A 22280-nucleotide genomic window follows, 5' to 3' on the forward strand; every position below is an offset into this window, starting at 1 on the left:
ATAACAAAACACAAATTGCCCATCTGAATTTCTCATTATAGCAACGATTCACTGGAAAATTTACTACCTGACACCAGAGAAAGCACTAAAGATAACACAGGCTCAGTGACTCTCTGATCTCGTGCCCTAGCAGTCTAGTATTTAGTATTGTGCATTATCCAAAGCACATCCATATTAATCATCCTATCAAGAGCACTGGTTTTAAAACCATCTCAGTACCTGGTCTCTAAGTTTGGAAAATGTTATGGGGTGGTTGGTATATGTAGGTATCAGAGGCCCCAGAAAGTGCCCCAAGGGAAAGAGGTAGCTGGTAGCATGGCTGGAGAAGGGGAGAGAGAAGGGGTAAGGGCTTCAACAAGTGTTTGTGGGCCACCCGAGGCTTTGCGAAGGCCGGATGGAACAGGGAGCAGGGCATCCAGCAAAGAGGACAGACTTTTTACAGCTCTGTTGCTGCCACCGTGTTACATGCCCACTACCAGCCCCACCATCGAGACCACTGCAAACCAGCACCACACCCAGCACCATCAACACCTCTGCTATCATCACCACCACTGCTAAGACAACACCAACAATCTTCCAGGAAGAGGCCAAGGGATATCACAAACTGAAATGATGCTTCACAGAAAAGAGTCACTGTGCACGTGGTGCAATGTTCACTGTGCATGTGGTGGGGGTGGGGGTCAGGGGTCTTTATCCTACACTGCACTAGAATGTTAGAGGAGAGAGTGGACAGCCAATGAGGAAAAGCTTAGGAACCAGGCCCCTTCAAGATGCAGAGAGGGTACACCTATGGAGTGAACCTTCCAGAGCCGTGACCATCAAGAATCTCTCATCTCTGGGAGGGCACCTTTTGGGATGAGCACTGGGTGTTGTATGGAAACCAATTTGTCAATAAACTTCATAAAAAAAAAAAAAAAAGAATCTCTCATCTCTGAAGCAACATCTCATTGAAGGAGCAGTCGTAGAGAGCCTTAAAAAATGAGAACCGCCCCCCCAACAGAGGCTCAGCCCTCTGCTGAGATGTCAGGCACAGAGCAGGGTGCAGGGCTCAAGGGAGTTTAGGCACTCACCGTTGCTGCTGTTGTCATCCACCAGGATGATCTCCTTGAGCAGGTGTGGAGGTGTGCGTTCAATGGCTGAGTGGATGGAGCGCAGTAGCACTGAGAGTGCTTCGTTGACAAATATGAACACGATGCTCACCTCTGGCAGGCTATCGGGGAAGGAGAGGTTGCGGCACCTACAAAGAAGAAAAGCCAGGCTCTTAGATCTGTCTGTGACTCAGATGCGGGGCACCCCAGGTACTGACCCACCCCATGTCTTGGCTCCAGCTTTGCTGGAGGGCTCAGGAGTCCAGATTCTTCCCAGGGCCTCTTCTTTGATACTTAATACAAGCCCTAAATATATAACAGACAGGCTCACAACCATTAAAATGGATTTGTACCACAACAGAGTCTGGATTTGTCAATAATCATCCCAGCTGAATAGTTGTGCCGTAAACACCCAGTGTAGTACCTGGAACACAGCAGGTAGTCACCGAGTGTTTGTTAGAAGAATGGCTCAATCTTTCTAAACCCAATAGGATAGAAAATGCAACCATCGGAAAGTCTTTGTTTTTTCAAAATGGCAGCCAACATCTAGGTAAGAGCAGACCTTAGATGATCTTCTTTGGGAGAAAAAGATGTGCCCTTCCAGTGATTTCTGCCAGAATCCACTCTGTCTCACTGCAGAAGGCATACTGCCTGGGCCTCTCCTACCTCTCATTCATCACCAGGAACCAGACTCCAGACCAGGTTGAAGCTACAGTCAGAGTCTCTACACAAATGAGGGACAGAATGACAGGTCTCGTCTCATTTCACAGAGGAGGTCACTAAGGCTCAGAGAGATTGAGTCCCCACCATGAATCAGCTGCCAAGATAGAATCACACTATGGTCTTCTGACATCTATACCTGGTTTTTCCCTCAGGGAAAGATGGTTGCTGGAGAGACTACCTCTAACTGTCTCATTCCCCCCCCGAGCTGTCCTGAAACCCTGAAGTCATTTGGAGGTCTCTTTCCCAAACGACTTGGAGCATAATCTTAAAAGTCTACATGCTATTCCCAGTAGGGAGAGGAACACAGAAGTACTGTAAGCATCACCTTTATGGGCAAGAAACCATGGTGGGTGCCATGCTCGGGCTGAAACGAAACATTATTCCAGAAGGCATGGACTCCTGTCTTCAGGACAGTTGAACAAAAGGAAAGAGCAGCAATTATAGGCCCTGGGCTCAGAGAGGAGGCTGTCTACTCCCACCACCTGCCACTGGAGGCTCCAGGGGTTCAGGGCTGGTGACCATGGTGTATGGCTCCAAAGTGGGAGGTGCAACCAGGTTAGAACATGCAATAATGAGCATAATGGTACAGAGCTTCTGCTTGTTGGCAATTAAAGTGCTGCAGGATAGGAATGGGCCTGTTTTTCCTTAATGAGGAAGGCTGCAGGATAACCAGGGCTGAGCAATTTGGAGAAATCACCGTGGGGCCCCAGCCTGCTTAAGAGCAGGAGATTAATAAACTAAAATCACCGTCTCTATGGTTACCAGAAATTTACAGAAACTTCTCCCATTCTATTTCCAGCTCTCCTTCTCTCTCACCAAAGAGAGGTGGGGGAAGGAAAAGAGTTGAGCCTCTTCCCAAATCTGTTTCATACTTACAATTTATTTTATTTTATTTTATTTTATTTGATCTTATTTTATTTTATTTATTTTTTAATTTACATCCAAGTTAGTTAGCATACAGTGCAATAATGATTTCAGGAGTAGATTCCAGCGAGTCATCCCCTATGTATAACACCCAGTGCCCAACCCAACAAGTGTCTTCCTTGATGCCCTTTAACCCATTTGGACCCTCCCCCTCCCCCACCCCCCTCCAGCAATCCTCAGTGTGTTCTCTGTATTTAAGAGGCTCTTATGTTTTGTCCCCATCTTTGTGTCTATGTTATTTTCATACTTAAAATGTTAATAAAACCACCAGGTTAACAGACTTGCATTGTAGAAGGCATTCATTCTTGTATTTAATGGAATAAATATTTATTGAGCTTCTTCCATGAAGCAGGTACTATTGTAGGCAATAAGGGCACAGCAGGACAAGGACAAAGTACCTGTCCTCACGGCACTTACACTTTGACAGGGGAAACAGGTCAACATGGAAGCAAACAAATGATATAATTTCATATAAGTACTGAGATGAAAAGTAAAGCAGGGTAAGAGGACAGCGTGATGCCTTGGCAGCTGTTCCAGAAGGAGTCGTCAGAAGAGGGCTCTGGGAGGAGGACAGATTTAGTTACACTCTTAAATGGTATGAAAAAGCAAGTCGTGCAAAGGCCTGGTGGGGCTGAGGGAATAGTGCTGTGACCGGAGAAAAGCAACTGGCTCATGGAAGTGCAGTGAAGGGATGAAGGGGGTGGGGAGGTAGAGGGAGGGACTTTAATGAAGGACAAAGACTGGAAGGCCTCCTTAAGCTCATCAAGACCCTTTCCAAAAAAATTTTTTCTTGTTGTGAAAATGATTTTTCGAACAGCCATCAGAAAGTTTGTGGCCAAAAGTCCATTCCTCTAGCTAGTGCTCTTTTTTTTTTCAGTGTTTATATATTTACTTTGAGAGAGAGAGAAGGAGGGTACACGCATGCGTGTGGGGGAGGGGCAGAGAAAGAGGGAGAGAGAGGATCCAAAGCAGGCTCCATACCCAGCACAGAGTCCAACGCGGGGCTCGATCTCACAACCGCGAGATCACGACCAGAGCTGAAACCAAGAGTTGGATGCTCAACTGACTGAGCCACCCAGGCGTCTCTGGCTAGAGCCTATTTATATCTATCAAGACCAGCAGCTGACCTTTCCGTAGACATGAAAACTGACAAAAGCATCAAGATACAACCCACTCACTGACTGCATTTAAAAAATAATACAATACATGGCCAAACTGCTGGCACGTGACTTTGTATCATTGGTTTTTTATGAAGTGCAGTGCACAGCTCCCAGTAAGGTGGGTACAGTGGTACATGTTGGCAATCCTTCCCACTAACCCCACCAGCCGTGCAGACTGTGACCCTGTGTCTGGTAGCACTTCTCCAGAGGGCTCCTCAGAGCCCCACTAACCAGAGATCCAGGTGGTTCGTAGGGGTTTTCCTGAGCCGCGGGTTAACAACCCTCTACTCCCTTCCCTTCTTCCCTTCCCCATTTACCCCCTCCCAAGGAGACCAAGTTGAATTTCTCCCAGTATCAGCCAGGCCCACTAGACGGTTTGAACCCCCAGGGCTATGGGTCAACTCCTGATGGCCTTTCCATAAGCAGAATGGAAATGTTTTCTTTTACAAGCTAAACTCTGATCACCATTTCCACGTGAAAGACTCCTTTGAATATAAGGTTTTTCTACGCAGGCCCTTCTGAATGGAACACCTAGTGCAATACATCATAATGGTGTGTGTTTATTGTCTGCCTCCCCCACTATAACCAAGCCCCCCAAGAACCAGGGCTGTATTTTGCTGCTGAGCTATCTTCTACCCTTAAACCAGAGTCTGCCCACACAGTAGGTTTTTGGAATTAAACAGAGCTAACAGGGCTGTTTATTTTATAGAAGGCCGACATTTTATATGCATGCCACTGACCCCAGCGGGTTCCTTTTTTTCTGCAAACCTCCTCCCTGGGTCAGAGAGTCAGGGACTCTCTCCACCAGCGGGGTCCTTCCTCCCCCAAACTTATGGCCCCAGTTCCTCACATTCTGTCTCCAGCAGTTCTAAGTTTCTTTGTACTGTAATTAAGTGATCCCTCCAGGCCAAACGTCCTGACCTCCTTAAATCCTTCCTCCTTTTCTCTCTTGGGAGCCGCTCAGGGTCCCTCCAGCAACAGCTGCCTTGCCCTGGCCTCTCTCTCTACACCTGGAGGCAAGCTCCCTTACACTTCAGTTTATTTGAACCTAACCCCAAATATGGATGTGGCTGAGCAGAGAGGGGGGAAGGGTGGGCAGGATAAGAAAGACAAGGTGAGGGGCACCTGGGTGGCTCAGTCAGTGAAACATCCAGCTTCAGCTCAGGTCATGATCTCACAGTCCGTGAGTTCGAGCCCCGCGTCGGACTCTATGCTGACAGCTCAGAGCCTGGAGCCTGTTTCAGATTCTGTGTCTCCCTCTTTCTCTGCCCTTCACCCACTCCTGCTCTGTCTGTGTCTGTCTCTCTCTCTCAAAAATAAATAAAAAGTGTTAAAAATTTTAAAAAAAGAAAAGAAAAGAAAGACAAGATGGGCCCGTTTTTAGGGAAAGAGTGTTAGAGGGTGGATGAAGCCACCCAGGCCGAGCTCCGCCCCAAGCTGCCACGTGACCATGGGTGGGCCACTTCACTTCTCTGTATGTCCCATCCTAGAATGAGGGTGGCAGAAGAAATGATCACCTAGGTGTCTTTCCCTATAAAATTCGGCATCTTCTACCTCCCATGTGGTGAAAAGAAGACACCTCGTTGAGGAAAGAGTTTGCAAACCTCCCCGCCCTCCCATCCAGCACCTGGATTTGGCCACCACTAAATGCCACAAGAAACATCCCCTTACTGCCATCTTGATTACACAAGGTGGCCAAATGTCCCAGTTTGCCCAGGATTTTCCCAGTTTCAGCCCTGAAAGTCCCAAGCAAGGAGGGACAGTAGGTTGCCCGATGAGTAGACGACAGTGTCCCTAACCTTCTTGGGGGCAGGAACAGAGCTTGCTCACTCACGACTGCGCTCCCACTGCCCAGCACAGTGCCTGGCCCGCGGCAGGCACTCAGTCAGCATCCGCCGAATACACTGACGCTGCCCTTTCAAAGTGCCCAACACACAGACACCGGCACACAGTCATGGTTCCTATTGTCATCTCGACGCTGAAGCAGAACTCGCATTGCTGGAGAAGGAGGCATAAAGAAGGAGGCAGAAGAGCACGCTAGGCAAGAGGTCCACATACCTGCCGGTCACACTCACCATCATCACTGCCGAACACAGGACAGAAGCCTGCCTGCCCAGGGCAGCCCAAGGCTTTCAAAAGGAATACACATTCAAGAACTGCTGTGGAAGAGAATTGTTCCAGACCCCAGCCCAGCACTTCTATCCTCCAGGGTCTGGCCCTCACACCCTCTGCCCCCCAGAGCCTGCTCCCCACCCGCTCACCTCCCCAGAGAAGGACCAGAGGACATGAGAGTCAGAGGAGCCACACAGGCCTAACCGGCCTTTCTCTCCTGATGCTTCTGGAGAAAGCCTGACTGTACGAGACCTGCTCCTTACTCATTTTGAGAAGAGGCATATTCTCCATAAAATTAAGCCATAAAAGTTCCCTTTTTACTTTTATTCTTGTTCAAAGTCGAGCCATTTTCCACTAGAGATAAAAACAAGGCATTTCTGAGAGCGAGTACTAGGGCTGTCTAATAAGCCGGAATTGATGGTCATGATAAACTCAACTTTATCGATCTCTGCACACAGACGGCGATGCGGGGTGGGAACAGCTAAGTAAGGGCCTCTCGGCTGAGCTCCCTGAGACTGTTGTGAGCTGCTCATAAGGCACATTTATATCAAGAGCTTCAGTGCCACTGTTGCCTGTGAGGGACAGTGGCCAAGTAAGCAGGGCCAACCTAGGCTCCTGGCGGCCGGGCGCTGCCCAGGACAGCAGCCAGATGCCTGTATGTGGCATCAGTGGATTTCCTGCCTACATGTGGCATCAGTAGATTCTCCCCTCCCTATGACCTCGGCAAACCTTCAAGCTCCCAGTCCATCTGGTGATAATTCAAAGAGGCTGCTTGACCGAGGGTGAGAGAGTGGGTAGACTTCTTCCAGAATAAAGGTCAAAGTCAAATGTTTGCTGATGCTGCTGCCAGTGCAAGGGGTAACCAGGTCCACCATGCTAGGGTTCTGGGAGTGGGGAAGAGACCTTCTTGGACCAAGCAGTGAGAAGATGACACACCTAGGTACCCAAGGGTCCCCAGCCCCTCTTCCTTCCCAGGATTCTCCCAAGCAGCCCTCCCTGCAGCCATGGTCAGCACACGAGGGTTCAGAGATACCATTAACCACCTAGAACATAAACCTTGGGACACTGCTTTCTTGGCCCTTTGAGGCTGTCAGTGTCCTTGCCCCAGCTTCCCCCCTCCCACCTGCACCCACAGGAATTGCTTGATCATCCTCTGGCCTTACTTGGGTACACTGTTGGCATCTTCTAGACCTTTCCAGATTAGATAGTCTCCCAGGCTTGCCAGCGTCCAGTCTGCTGGACTTAATGAAACCTAAAGATAGGTCAATGTAGGGATTCTCACTGAGCATGAGGACAGTCAAGACTTTTACTCTCTCTGGCATCTATATCTCCATGACCTCTGTAGCTAAGAGACTGCATGGAGCTTGCCACCCCCACTGCCCATGGACCCCATGTAGAATATTTGGAAATTATAATAGTAATAATTTCCATTTTCTGAGTGCTCATGATTTGTCATAAACCATGCTAAGAGATGTAGGGATATTTTTACTCTCCCCCTGCCCGCCCCCATTTATTCCTTCTTACAATCCAATATGGTAAACATATCTATCCCCATTTTATAGATGAGAGAACTAGGGCTAAGACAGTAAGTTATTTTCCAGGGCTTAAACCTGGCCTCATTTGTCTCCAAAGCCTGTACTCATAATCCCTGTTAAACTAGGGTCTGTATCTTCCTTCTCACTCTCACCCAGAGATGCATCTGGCAAAACAATGGTGTTGTGATGACCCAGATACTTGATTGGGGGTGGGGGCACAAAACATAAGTTACTCCAGGCTGCCAGCTCTGATGAAAGATGGAACGGGTGTAGTATGTCTAGTAGGATGATGGGGGCAAATATAAACACTGCTGGGCACCCGAAGCCTAAATTCTTCCTGTTGCATTGTTCCCATTGGGATAAACAATCCCAGTGACTCCTTGTATAAGGGTGTCTGGGTCTTCTGTCCTGTGGCTTCATCACTTGGCTCATAACTGATGAGAGCAGAGACCTATTCCTGAGCCCCAAGTAGCTACCAACAGCCTGGCTGTCAGCATATACAGCAGCCTCACTCAAGACTCTGTGTAGCCAGATCTGGCAATCCTGAAGAAGGACCAGCAACCCTATCAAGCTCTTTCTCATGGGGAGGTTGAATGTGAGATACCCCAAGAAGGCAGGAGGCAGGAGTCTGGGGCAGCGGGAATGATGGAGTTGGAATAGGACACTGTCAGTGAGCTGGAGACACAGACGGTCACCACTAGAGACACAGAACTCTAACAATGAGCCAGGAGGATGCAGACTTGAGCTCGTCCATGATGTCTCCAACTATACTGCCCTCTTCCATACCTGAACACATGGCTTCGAATTGTATGATTACATGACTATGTGTGAACATCAACCCACAAAGAATCCCAGCCCTCTGTGGTTGCTGAGTGAGTTCAGTTCCTTGCTCTGAGAGAGCACACAAGACCTAGTAAAGAGAGAACAAGTATGACTCCTGGGCTGGGATTGGATGTCCCATGATTCTCCCAGCATCCTTCACTTTTCTTGCATGCCACTTATTTGCTATTGCAATGTGTTTTTCTGTGATTGTTTAACAAACAGCAGTGTCTCTGCTGGACTATAAACCATATGAGGTCAGGGCACCTGGATGGCTCACTTGGTTGAATTCCTGACTCTTGATTTTGGCTCAGGTCATGATCCTAAGGTCATGGGATTGAGTACCATGTTGGGCTCTGTGCTGAGTGTGGAGCCTGCTTAAGGTTCAGTCTCTCTCTCTCTTTCTCTCCCACACACACACAGCCCCTCTTCCCTGCTCATGCTCTCTCTCTAAAATTAAGAGAAAATTAAAAAAAAAAATTAAACGGCATAAGTGTAAGACCACACCTGCTTTACTCACCAGTATCCCTACTGCCTCACACAATGGTCAGCACAGAGAAGAAACTATTGAGCATCTGGCTCAATGAACAAATAAATAAATAAATATTTGAATGATGAAGAGTAGAATTAATTCAGACCCATGAAAGCCCTGTGGGTGGGAATTCTACCATGAGCTGACAGAATAGGAGTCACTGAGTCAAACATTCACTCCCTGACTGCATGAGTTTCCTAACACTAACAGAGTTGCTGTAAAAAATCATTGTAAACTTGGGGCCTTAAAACAACACAAACGTGTTCTTTTACAAGGAAGGCACAGAGAGGCTGGTAACTTGCTGGAGGTCAACCAGTTTGTAAATGAGAGACCTGGCCTTGGAACCCAAGTTTCAAACATCACTCTATAACCTAAGCAGAAACTTCATCCGTTTGTTATCTAGTTTCTCTCATCCTCCAAAAAGCCAAAGGGGTAAATGGAGGCAGGCAGGGTGGGGATACCCAGAGGCTTCTGGGACCTGGCAAGATACCACATCTGGCCCAGCTGTGGAAGAGACAGCAGACACCTGAGAACTGAGAGCTTTACCAGTCTGCAAGGCAAGAGAAATAGACCCATCTGGTCAGGGTGCAGATTTTGGCACAGAAACCACGGACAGGTCAACTACCAAGGAGATGTGATCATCAGAGTGTCCAGCTTTAGTCCAGAGGGAGAACTTCTACAAATGTTTTTCAGGTGATTATACAATTTCGAGAAAGGATCTGCTAATATCAAATGTTGATTGTAAGTAGGACAAGAGGGAAAAGAGTCATTTGAAATGTAAACACCTGTAGAGGAAGCAGGAAACCATTTGTTCCTAAAAACATCTTACTGGAAACCCAGGGAAAATAGACTCCTGGGGGCTACATGGACAGCTGCCCAGAGAACAAGCAGGCTGGCTCTGGTGGAGAAGACGGAGCGTCTCCATGTGGTGAGTCTGTTGGTAAACAGGTCAGGCCCATGGCAAGGAGAACGTGGGGTAGGGGAAGGTGAGCCCCTTAAGTCAGGAAAAGGAAGATGGGGCATCTCTGCTCTCCAGCAAAGCTGGCCCTGGGCCTCTGATACCCAGAACTCTGGAGCTGGGGTGAAATCCCTCTATGTGATCTGCCTGGCCCTCCTCTCATCTAGTGCTGGGGCTGATGGCCTGGTCCACGTGGCTCCTTGTCCACACGGCAGGACTCCAGGTAGTTAAAGTCACGGTCATGTCCCCCAAGCCATCTCTTTTACAGATCAAAGACCCAGATGATACAAGGAACAAAAAATTAAATAGCAGCGACTATGGGTCAGGCAGTGTTCTGAGAGCTCTCCATTCAACCTCTGTATTACTATCTCTAGCTTGCATATAGGAAACTCAGGCATAGAGAGGCTGGAGAACTTGCTGGAGGTCAACCATCTCGTAACAGCACTCTATAATCTAAGCAGAAACTGCATCTGTTTGTCATGTTACCCACTTCCTCTCTTGGCTTGTTCTCCTCTGAACATCCTCTTCTTTCTCTATATCCCTTAAAATCCAGTTATGCAGTTGTGATCTGAGTGGCAAAACAGACAAAACTATCACCTCCCCTTTTTAAGACAGTATATTTCTATTAATATAGCTCAAGATTATATTATCTTTAAGAATAGCCCACAGGATACTGTTGGCCCATAAGGAGCCTAACACGAAGAACTGGAACTGTTTTCGCCGAGTGCGTTAGTAAAAGAGTATTTTCCCCCCAACTGTGTGTGCTTAACATCTCCAGGGTGCTAGCAGAATCATTACTAAGGGTGTTCCCTCCTTGTCCTGAGGCAGCCCTCATGGAGGATCTCTGGGTCACCTCCATAGAGCTAAGATCCCAAACTAGAAAAACTCACTGGGGCAGAGGAGGGCCAGGGTGCTGAGGCAGTGTCCTAAAGACACAAGACCCAGGTAAAAATACTGGTTCTGCCGCATACCACCCATGGGAACTTCAATACATTTCTTACCTTTGCAAATACTCCGTATTCTCCTAAATAAAATAGAAATAATAGTAATTACCTCCTAGAGATGTAAGGATCAAGTTAAATTAGAACATGAATGTTAAGCAGTTTGCACAGCACCTGGCACCCAGGAAGGGGGCAAGTGGTGCTCTTGGTGAAAATCAGCAGCCCCTGGGTAGAAACTCACACATGGTCTAGCAAATATGATCCCAGCTGCTCCCCCTAGAGCCCTCCCCCTTGTCCGCCAGGACCAGCTACATAATATGGGGGTCCCAGTGAAAAAAGAAAAGCTGGTGGTATTCAGAAGTTATTCAGAATTTTAACACAGTAACGGTAGAGCATTAAACCAAGCACAGAGCCTTTCCAGCCTTCTTGGGATCCTGTGCAGAGGCTGCACACACAGGAGTTTCCTAAATGCGAATATTGCTGCTGGAAGAAAGCACTACAGATGTGGTGGCTTAGAACAACACGCATTTATTATCTTATAGTTCTGGAGGTCAGAAGTCTGATGTGGGTCTCACAGGGCTAACATCACAGTGTTGACAGGACTGCGTTCCTTTTTTGAGGCTCACAGCGATAATCTGTTTTCCTGCCTTTTCCAGTATCTAAAGGCTGCCTGCATGCCTTGGCTTATGGCTCTTTTCCATCTTCAAGGGCAGCAACAGCTGGTGGAATCCTTGTCACGCTGCCATCCCCCTGGCTCTGACTCTTCTGCCTCTCTCTTCCACTTTTGAGCGCCCTGTGATTACACTGGGCCCATCCAGATAAGCCAAGATAATCTCTTTATTTTAAAATCAGCCGAGAACAACCTTAATTCCATCTGCAACCTTAATTCTCCATTGCCATGTGCCATACTATAGTCAACAGTTCCAGGGATTAGGACATGGGTGTCTTTGGGAGACCATTATTCTGTTTACTTCACACACCCATGAAGCCAGGCCTGCTGGCCCCCAAAGTCCAGAGATCTCAGATGTGTATCTAGAGTTTGCTCCATGAGAACCCTACAGCCCTCCGATCCATACATGCAAACCTGTGGCCACACCCCAGTGACAGCAGCAACACCCACAGCCACCTTGCTAACTGCTCCTAGGTGGACTGAGCCCCCTGGCTCCATGCTGCATTCTCTCTCTGTTATAATCCCATCCTGATCCTTTCTACTTGGATGTTCATACAGGATCTCTCCAGGTCAGGACTAGGGCTGTGTGTGTGTGTGTGTGTGTGTGTGTATGCACCCATGCACCTATCTGTCCCAGTTGTTCCCTCCTGGGGTTGCAGAAAATAGTCTTAACTCCCTTTAATCATCCCCTCATGCCTTGGCCTCAAGCTTGAGCCCACCAGTCAACCCAAAAGTCAGTCCACACTATTCCTGGGAGGGAGGGACTAAGACCTAGGGGGACATTGGAGAGAAGGGTGACATCATCACTGACAGACTCAGGAGTCTCTCACGATCAACCAGCAAGAGGCCAGAAGCAGTACCTGCCAGAGGCTCTGCCTTGAACTACCTTGGAGGTAGGCCATAGGGTTGCCATGGCAACTTCAAGCCTTGAAGCTTGACACCCAGAGCTCCCTCTCTCTTGCCCACATCCACATGCCCACCAGATCAGGTACTCATCCCTTACACTTTCCTGGCTCCTGTTCAGAAATAACAACCACTGCCTGCATAAAAGGATGAGATGTGCCCCTATTGTTTTGGAACTATGGTCTCCCATATGCCATCTGCTTGACCCACTGTCACTGGGGTGGGGGCCCGCCCTTACTTTCCTGCCCTGAGCTGGCGAGTGGCTCCAACCCCCATGATCCTCCTTCCCCACAATCACAACCCATCTTCTCAGTGGCTCCCCAAAGATGCCACCTCCATCCCCTCCAACCCTCAGGCAAAGATTTCCCTGATCTCTTTCTTATACCCTCATTTTCCAAAAAATTGATACTTCATCTACATGCAGCAAAATTCACAGATCTTAAGTGAACTTGATGAGTTTTGACAAATGCATATTCCTATGTAGTCCACACCCCAATAAGACTTGTTTTTTCCCTTCTCTCTTTTTGCCCCTCATAGGTTATTTTGGAGCCTACAGACAAGGAGGAGGAGGGTGAGCACTGTGGGGCAGGAGCATACAGAGAAAGCCAGAGGAACGTTTGGAGCTTGCCCCTGGGGATGTAAGGGATGGGGCAAAGTCCAGCCTGGGTGGGATGCAGCCTTTCTTCCCTTCAATCCTGAGGCCTGGGTGTCTCTCCAACCCAGAAAGCAAGAAGGCATAGCCCTGCCCAGATCCAGCAAAGGACCCTCACGGGGTGAGGTCTAGGAGGACCACCAGAGGAGGATGCCAAGGCCCTGTTTCTCCTGGGTCTTCTTACCTGGATGGCCAAGGGCCTACTCTGCTCTTGTTACAACAATGAAGACAGAATGAATGGCATTTCGATTTCCCTCAAAGCCAACTGTCCTGGAGCCCAGAGGAAAATCATCCTTCCTCTGCCCAGATGAGACTAACAAAACTGCCACACTTCCGGTTCCCATGTCCTTCCTTTTCCAGGGGAGGGCCGTCACAGATCCTAAAGGGAAGCTCCTTGCAGATGCTTCTCTGGGTCCTGCCTCCCTGCTACACAGAAGAACAGGGCTTCCGTGGGCCATCAAGTCCAGCCCCTGACTTACTACAAACGTGTAGGAATGACTCCTCTTCAGGGAGGCCAGGAGATGGTCAGCAAGCTTTCTGATCACCTGTCCTGCTCTCCTACCACCTTCCATCTGGATTCCCGCTACAGTGTTAGCTCCTTGAAGTTTCTGTCTGATGCTTTACTGGGTACCTGACACACACTTGGAGCTCAATAAACGTTTGTTGGATGAATACATTAATGAAGCCTAGCAACACGCTGGCTGGACTTTGTTCCTTCTGCTGTGTATAAGGCACTGAGTATAGTATGGTCCTTTGAGCCAGATGGAAAAATGGGTCAGATTACCTCCTGCAGCACCAAGAAAGGAGACAAAATAAGGGACCAGCCAGAGATGATGGAAGAGTGGGTGGGGCAGGATTCGGAACACCCACTTTCTGGTCCAGGAATGAAGCCAAGCATAACGTCAGGGTTAGGACTTAGAAGAGCAAACCCAAGAGGAAGGACAAAGAGCAGAGTGTGAAATCCAAGCACACCTCCAGGGGCAGAAGTCCCCACGGGCAAACAGGAGGAGGGGACAAAGGCACTGAGAATGAAGCAACACCCACCTGGCCTGATTCTTCTGGAGACTGTCCCTAGCATGGTGCTTCCTCTCCAGATGCTGCCGCTGCCCCACCCACCCTACCTCCAATCCCAACATTACCTGTAACAACGGCATTGTTCTCTACCTTGATGATAGATTGTATGCTCACCAAAACAGATTTTCCAACACTTAGAGAAGACTTTCCTGACTCAGACGAACTGATCAGCCCAGTGCCACATACTTTAAAGCAGTCCTCACTCCCAAGAGAATGTCACAGGTTGACACCTCAAGGCAGTAAGTCTGGTGGCAGTTACAAACACAAACCCTGGGTTCGGTCCCCAGCCCTGCCACTAGTGACCACGAGCAGATTTTATCTCTTCATGCCTCAGTTTCCTCTTCGGTAAAATAGAAACTAATAATAATACTGTCAAATAATAAGAAATATATATATTGGTCTCTACCCCTGGTTTCTGCTAATATTTGGTCTTTGAGCCCAGTTCCTGACATGGAGATCCTAAACACTTTGTCATTTCCTGACTGAAAGTAGTATCTGACAGAGCTCCTAAATCCCTTGGAGTTTCCTGGGTGATAAGAGCATCTTTTTTTTTTTTTTTAAATATAATTTATTGTCAAATTGGCTAACATACAATCTGTAAAGTGTGCTCTTGGCTTTTGGGGTATATTCCCGTGGTTCATCACTTACATACAACACCCAGTGCTCATCCCAACAAGTGCCCTCCTCAATGCCCATCACCCATTTTCCCCTCAACCCCACCCTCCCCCCCATCAACCCTCAGTTTGTTCCCTGTATTTAAGAGTCTCTTACGGTTTGTCAATAGGAGCATCTTTTGATCTAATGAGGTGACTCTTGATGGGCCCCGAATGAGGGCTGGTCACCAGAAAGACCAAACCATAATTAGAAGTTTGAAACTTTCAGTCTAACCTCCCCACACAATCCTCTGAAGAGAGAAGATGTGCTGGAAAATGAGTTAATAATCGATCATGCCTGCATGATGAAGCCTCATAAAGTATGGGTTTCAGAGAGCTTCCAGGTTGGTGAACACATCCACATTCCAGGAGGATGATGCACCCCAAGCCCACAGAGACAGAAGCTCCTGTGCCGGGAACCCTCCCAGGCCCCACTCTATATACCTCCTCATCAGACAGTTCATCCATATCCTGTATTATATGCTTCACAATCAACCACTACATGTAAGTATTTCCCTGAGTTCTGTGTAATTGCAGGCAAGTTCCTGAATTCAAGGATGGGTCATGGGAACCTCACTTTATAGCCAGTCGTTCAGAGGCATAGGTGATAACCTGACACTTGTGATTGGCCTCTGAAGTGAGGGCAGCGTCATGGGACTGAGCCCATAACCTGTAGGACTGACTACCGGAGGTAGATAGTGCCAGAACGGGATGGAATTGTAGGGCCTCCAGCTGGTGTCACAGAATCAGCTGGTGTGGAAAAACCTGACACATCTGGTGTCAGAAGTATTGTGAGCAGGAGAGCAAAGAACACCGTGTGCTTCCTGGACAAGTACCTACTCCAGAAGGTTACTGCGAGGAGTCAAACAGTTAACATAAATAAAAGTGCCAGACGCATCCCTGCAAACATGGCTCAAGCTATATAAATGTTTGCCAATGTAATTTGAAATAGGATGATAGTAAAGACAGTGAAACAAATGTTTCCAAACGGAGTTAAACAGGATAAGCTAAGCGATGACCTTGTTACAAGGCAGGAATGGTTTTAGGGAAGTTAACAAAGAGGGGCACTTTTACCTAAGCACACCCTTGTTTTGAGTGGTCCCCCAACAGCTCTTGGGTCTTTGGCGTGTGTCTGGCACGGGCTCTGATAGAGCCCCTCCAAGCAGACGCATAAAGAGGAACTGCATTCTTAAAGCCACTGCAGAGAGGACTGCTGGGGGCGCACTCAGAAGGCTCAGCGCTACCTTTTATCAGGGATTCCATTTTTCCTCTATAAAGAGTCACCGTGCCCAACAGGGGAGGTGTGGAAACTCCATAAACTGTAGCTTTGTGCACAGGGAAGGTCTTTCTGTTGGGACTATTGCTCCTTTCCAATGGCTCAGAATTCTGCCCACCTGGAGTCCTTCAAAGATCGTTTCTCAGCAAAGTCCGGAAATCCAGGCTGGACTGGCCCCCAAAACGTGCCTCTTCCAGAGCATGCTTGCAAGGGATGGCCATGTGGCCTCTGTCCATCCCCCCCCCCAACTTCCTGTTTCTCTCCCATGGAAATAGGAAGGAACAGCAACAGGGCACCTCTCTCAATGAAGGGTTAGGGGCTCCGGCATCGGTTGGCTCTTAACAAGACAGCTGCGGGCTACCATCAAAGACCAGGATTTGGCATCTGGATACACAGTTTCAGCTCAACTACTTATCCAACTGTGTGACCTCAGACATAACACTCATTACACTTTCTGTTCCTCAGTTTCCTCAACCCTGAATGGGAAGAATATGCCAGTTCCTTCCCTACCTCCATCCACTTCAGGTTGGCATCCACAACAGGTTCCCATCCACAACAGGGAAGGGCATTCTCAACAAGTCGAGCCCTATGTAAATACTGTTAATTGTTATGGTCATGTTGCAGTCTGTAAGATCTACCCTTTCCTTCCTTAGCTTCCTTCTGATTTCCTTTTTAACGTAGAACAAACGTGCATTGAGCTAGGCCTGAGTTTTGCATCAGAGCTGGCTGCAAAAAGTCTGCAGCTCCTGTGCTGCCAAGATCAAGGCCAAGGCCCCTGCAGAAGTCCTGGGGCCCTGACTCCTCTTGAGGACTCTTCTTCCAGAGCATCTAGGTTCTGCCCACATCAGACCTACTTCTCCGCAGCCCCAGGCACGGTGCCTGCAGCACTCCCAGAGGGCTGAGACCTTGTGGCGCGGAGATAAAATCACCTTCAGGATATTCCCAGAATCCAACCCCATCCCAACACCTGCCCACTGCCATCATGGTCCAAGCCACCATCGCGTCTCACCTGGCTATGCAGAAGCCTCCTAACTGGACTCCCTGCTTTCTCCCTGGCCCTTTCAGTCTGTTCTCAGCACAGCAGCCACAGGGGCCTTTAAAAATGACAATCAGAGCATATTACTAGTCTGCTCAAGCCCTTGGATCCCCATCTCACAGAGTGAAAGGTACACCCCTTGCAGCAGCCTGCAAAGCCCTTCCCTGGCAATTCTCAGCCTGGGCTGTATACTGGAATCACATGAAAGTTCTAAGCAATACAGATAGAGTGTCACTTCTGGAAACTCTTTAACTGGTCTAGGGTGTGGCCCTGGCATCAAGATTGATTATTTATTTATTTATTTATTTTAACGTTTATTTATTATTGAGAGTCAGAGAGAGAGAGCATGAGCATGGGAGGGGCAGAGAGAGGGGGAGACACAGAATCCGAAGCAGGCTCCAGGCTCTGAGATGTCAGCACAGAGCCCGACGCGGGGCTCGAACTCACAGACTACAAGATCATGACCTGAGCCGAAGTCAGATGCTTAACCAACTGAGCCACCCAGGTGCCCCATCAAGATTATTTTAAAGCTCCCTATGAGTTGAATATGTAGCCAAGTTTGAGAACCACTAACCTACTTGATCTGCTTCCTGTTGCCCCTCTGCCCTCATCTCCAATTACTGCCTTCATGCTTGCTCTGGTCCAGCCACATGGGCCTCTTTTTTCTTTTTCAAACATGCCAAGCACACTTCTCCTACCTCAGGACCTTTGCACTTGCTCTACATAGAAAGTTTTTGCCCAGGTATCCGCATGGCTTGCTTCCTCATCTCTTCTGGATGTTTGCTCACATGTCACCTTGTTAGTGAAGTCTTTCTCTCCACCTCACTAAAAACTCAACACCTCCTTCTATTCCAGGAAATCCCTATCTCTGTCTTCAACTTTCTATTTCTTCATGACATTTGCTACCATCTAACATGGTACATATTTTACTTTAAAAAAATTTATTTTATTTTATTTTATTTTATTTTATTTGAGAGAGAGAGAGAGAGAGAGAGAGAGAGAGAGGGAGAACAAACAGGGGAGAGGGGCAGAGGTAGAGACTCTCAAGTAGGATCCATGCTGGGGCTCAATCCCACAACCATGAGATCATGACCTGAGCCAAAATCAAGACTTGGATGCTCAACCCATAGAGCCACCCAGGCGCCCCTATTTTATTATGTGTCCCTGCCCATCTAGAAATGCAAGCTCTGTGAGGGCAAGGATTCCTGTCTGTTTTGTTCACTGAACTATCCCTGGGCCTAGACTATGCTGATACATAAGAAGTGCTCAGTAACGATCCTTTATGTGAATATATACTCTTCTAGCCCCTTGTAGATCCTCAGCTGCTCTTTCAGCCCTTGAACCCAATCAGGTTCTCCTTGGGCCAGGGAAAAACCATACTCAATTATACAGTACACAGTAGGTGCTCAATAAATGTCTGTGGAACTGAACTGAACTTTCCTCCCTGGAAAAACATAGCCTCCAAACCCAGCAGCAAGATTTTTCCTAAAAACCCCAGATACAAGCTCACTGTGGTTTGCAACTTTAAGAAAATTTTAAAAATAAGGAGAAAGAGGGGAAAAGAAGGCATGGGGGGGAGCTCACAAAAGTTAATGAGATTTTCTCAGCTGTGGTACGTGCCCACACTTTTAATAATTAGGAGTAATAAAAACTCTAACTGAACCTTAAAGGAATGTCTTCTGTGACAAAGAGAGAAGTCAAGACAGACTTCTGCGTCGGGCATAATGACTTGTTAGCCCTGGAAGATGGATAGACTTTAAAATACTAATTTATAGGAAAAAAATAATTGTTCATAAAAATGCAACTAATTGGGTTAAAATGACTTATTAACAAGAATACTGGATGATTCTAAAGCCCATAGGGAGTAAATTAGGTTATTAATCCTCAACGCCTCATGAAAGAAGCTTCCCCTGCTTAGCAGATGGAGAAACTGAGGCTGAGGGAGGGGGAGAGTGAGTTGCCAATGGAGGCTGAGGGCACAGACCCTGCGGGAGAGGGACCCAGGAGCCCCAAGGCCCTGTCCTGACTCTATCCCCAGCACTGTGGCGACCCCGTCTCCCCACAGGCAGGTCAAAAAGGGCCCAGCCACTGACTCTGCTCACCCACTGGGTCTGAGGTCAGGCAGAGGCCGGTCGAGGGGCAGACGGTCACTGAGGTAGGCGTTGTAGCCGTAGTACTGGAACTGCTTCAGGGCCATGCGCCGGCCTTCAGGGCTGAGCTCCTGGCCCCAGTGTGCAAACAGAGAGGAGTCTGTGAAGGGCTCAGCCTCTGCCTCCTCGGGCTTGGCGGGAGCCTCTGGAGAAAGAAGGGACAAGGAGACAGTGGGTCAGAGTGCACCCCTGCAAATGCCATGACAACCCCTTTCCCTTCCTCACCATCACCTTGCATACAACAATCTTATCCCCGTATTTGGGAGCTGTGGGGAGGACAGACGGCAATCGTCATGCTTCCCCAAACTCATTTATCCACCCACTCATCCATTCATTCATCCAACAACCACTAGGCACAAGGGATACAGAAATACATCCTACAGGGTCTACCGAGAAGCTGAGGGATGTGATCCAGATGCCCCATGGCTTCAAGTGAGAACTCCCTCCTTTCCAGTCGGCCTCCCCACCAGAGATTCTAGCCTTAGCCCTCAAAGTGGGTTTCCACTTCTCTTTCCCAAGATTGCAACCCCACTCCCTGCTGGTCCTGGGCTGGCCCCACACCCAGGCCCTCCAGCTGAGGTTCTGCTCCCCTTTCCAGCTCTTGCCAGCCCACCTCCCTGTCCGCTGTCTGGTCTGATATGAGTTGCCTGGCCCCACCAAGTGCCATTCACGTGGCTCCAAGGACCTCCAGCCAGACTGCCTCCTGCTGCTTCCAGCCTGTGTCTACCAAATAGGGAATCACTGGCACAGAGGACAGCCCAAAAAATCCCCAGTCACCCATGCATTGTTGGCACTGCTCATTGGACCCCTGGTAGACTTTGTAGGGGCAGCCCCCACACTAGGATAAGGAGAGCTCATGGTTTCCCTGGAACTTTCTAAGAAAATGAAGAGGACATTATTACCTATAAGAGCAGAAGCTTTGGATTCACACAGATATGGATTCAAAGAAATTCCCGCTGCACCATTCACTGGCTACATGGCCTCAAGCAAACACTCAATGTCTCTGTACCTCGACTGCCCCATTTGTAATGCAGGCATACTAATATCTACCCATGTCCGTCCCCACAGGATCTGAGAGGATTACATACAATAAAGTATATACAGCACTTCGGCCAGCATATGTCTCAGAAAAAGTACACAATAATTGGTAACCAGCGTAACACATAGCAAGGGGAGCCTGGCAGGGCATTTAAATCTTTCTTTTATGGGGGCAAAAGGTAGGTCTTTCCACGACATAGGCTGGTGGGTCAAGACTTGGGAATTTATTCTAAGGGTCATTTAGTCAAGGTCAGATATCAGAGCAATTGGACAGAGATGCCAAGCCCACTGGACAATGCCCTCCATGCTCATAAACATGATATAAGTGAGAGATGGTGCTGGGAGTCTGGAAACGAGACAGAGACCAGAAGGAAGCAGAAATAGGTTGGGGACAGAAGAGGCAGGCCTGGGATACTTACTAATGACCTGTCAGCCATCCAGGCAGGCTTGGGACTTTTGCCAATGCCCCCTCAGCCATCTGTATGAAGCCAGTAGGTGTATGAAACACCTCTGTTGGATAACTTAAAGGCACAGGCTGGGCACAGGTGAAGGTCTAAGAATGCAGAGTCTTCGAGGTTGAGGAGCTCAGAGCTGCAGACCACAGTTCTTACTATCACCGCCTCTTGGGGGGAAAGCTCAGACATACCCCAAACCGGAGGTACATGAATCTCCTGGGATAACCATCATGGCTAGTCCCCACTGAGTGCTTTCCATGAGTCAGGCTCTGCTGTGAACGTTTTTGCCACATCAACTCATCGCGCCCTGCGTGGTGGGAACTATTATTGTTTCGACTTCACAGGTAATGAAAGTGAGGCCTGGGGAGGATGAGAAACTTGCCCTGATTCACTCACAAGGAGGCAAAGTAGTGGAGGGTCAGTCCTGAGAAGGCTGTCTCTCTAGGCGGTGGTCCTAACTGCTACACCATACACCTTCTACGTGGCAATGGGCCGGGACACACATGCGTTCCAAAGACAAATGTGGCACGCCAATTTTCCTTCAAGACACGGAAGGAAACTCAGGTACCCAAAGCAGATTAGGATCTAATAAGGAGTAAAATGCGAACTGCGTGTGCATTTCTGTGACAGAGCAAGCGTTTTTAGTACTTGTGGTGGCCACTGCAAGTTCCATGCCAGAACTCAGGGCCCACTTGCTCTCCCCTACAAGGCATAAGTGAAGGGAAGCACAGGGTTTACATGATCGATCGTCAAGGTCCTCGCCATCCCTAAAAAGATGTAAGACTCGTTCATGTGGAATGTTGGGGTAGTAAAAACCTAAACCAGTGAGCCAACTGAATCATATGATATTTAAAAGAAATGGAGTTTTACTGCTCTCACATACCTAAATGGATATTACCAAGTAAAATGAGATCAGTTAATGAAAAAATTATGATTCACAATTAGACCTGCATTGCATAAAAATGTATTATAAACATATTAAAGTCCTCGGTTCCACCACACGCCCCTGTCTTTTTGCTCGGCATGGGTATAAACCACAACGAACTGGAGAGCAGTGGGTCTCGAATGATAAGCCAGTGGGGGGGGCACGGCAGCAGCAGGAAGTCCTCTTCGTTGAATTCCTGCCCAGAGCCAAGCACCGTCTTTACCATGTCTTTACCCAAGGTGATCTCTGTCTTGCTCATGGGTGTGCCCTCCACGAGGGCAGGCTGACATCTGTCTTATTCCCTGCTGCGCCCCCAGCATGGTACACAGCTCTTGTGAGGGGCTCAATATACCATTTTAAAATAAGTTAGTTGAGGTGCCTGACTGGCTCAGTCGGTTAAGCATCTGACTCTTGGTTTCAGCTAGGGTCATGATCTGATGGTTTGTGAGTTCAAGCCCTGCATCGGGCTCTGAGCTGACAGTGCAGAGTCTGCTTGGGAGTCTCTCCGCCTACCCCCACCCCCCCCACCCCCTGCCCTTCCACCACTCTCTCTCAAAATATAAATAAATGAAACTTTTTAAATATTTTTTTTAACGTTTATTTATTTTTGAGACAGAGAGAGACAGAGCATGAATGGGGGAAGGTCAGAGAGAGGG

The 22280-nt window shown here is 48.2% G+C and overlaps 1 protein-coding gene across 1 annotated transcript in view; it reads right to left on the bottom strand.

Annotated features, from left to right (window-relative positions):
- Positions 1–19326, bottom strand: part of GALNT18 (polypeptide N-acetylgalactosaminyltransferase 18) — a 179095-nt gene extending 159769 nt beyond the window's left edge. The window contains exons 1-2 of the mRNA XM_047071201.1: positions 19159–19326; positions 1071–1237 (exon numbers count right to left, since the gene is read on the bottom strand). Coding sequence (XP_046927157.1) covers positions 1071–1237; positions 19159–19253 — 262 coding nt within the window. The 5' untranslated portion in view covers positions 19254–19326. The remainder of the gene's footprint in view (positions 1–1070; positions 1238–19158) is intronic.
- Between the last annotated feature and the right edge of the window lie 2954 nt (positions 19327–22280).

This window comes from Lynx rufus, unplaced genomic scaffold (assembly GCF_022079265.1).
Source record: "Lynx rufus isolate CCGP_SWC_20201006 ecotype Redwood Valley unplaced genomic scaffold, mLynRuf1.p SCAF_9, whole genome shotgun sequence".
NCBI classification, from domain to species: domain Eukaryota; kingdom Metazoa; phylum Chordata; class Mammalia; order Carnivora; family Felidae; genus Lynx; species Lynx rufus.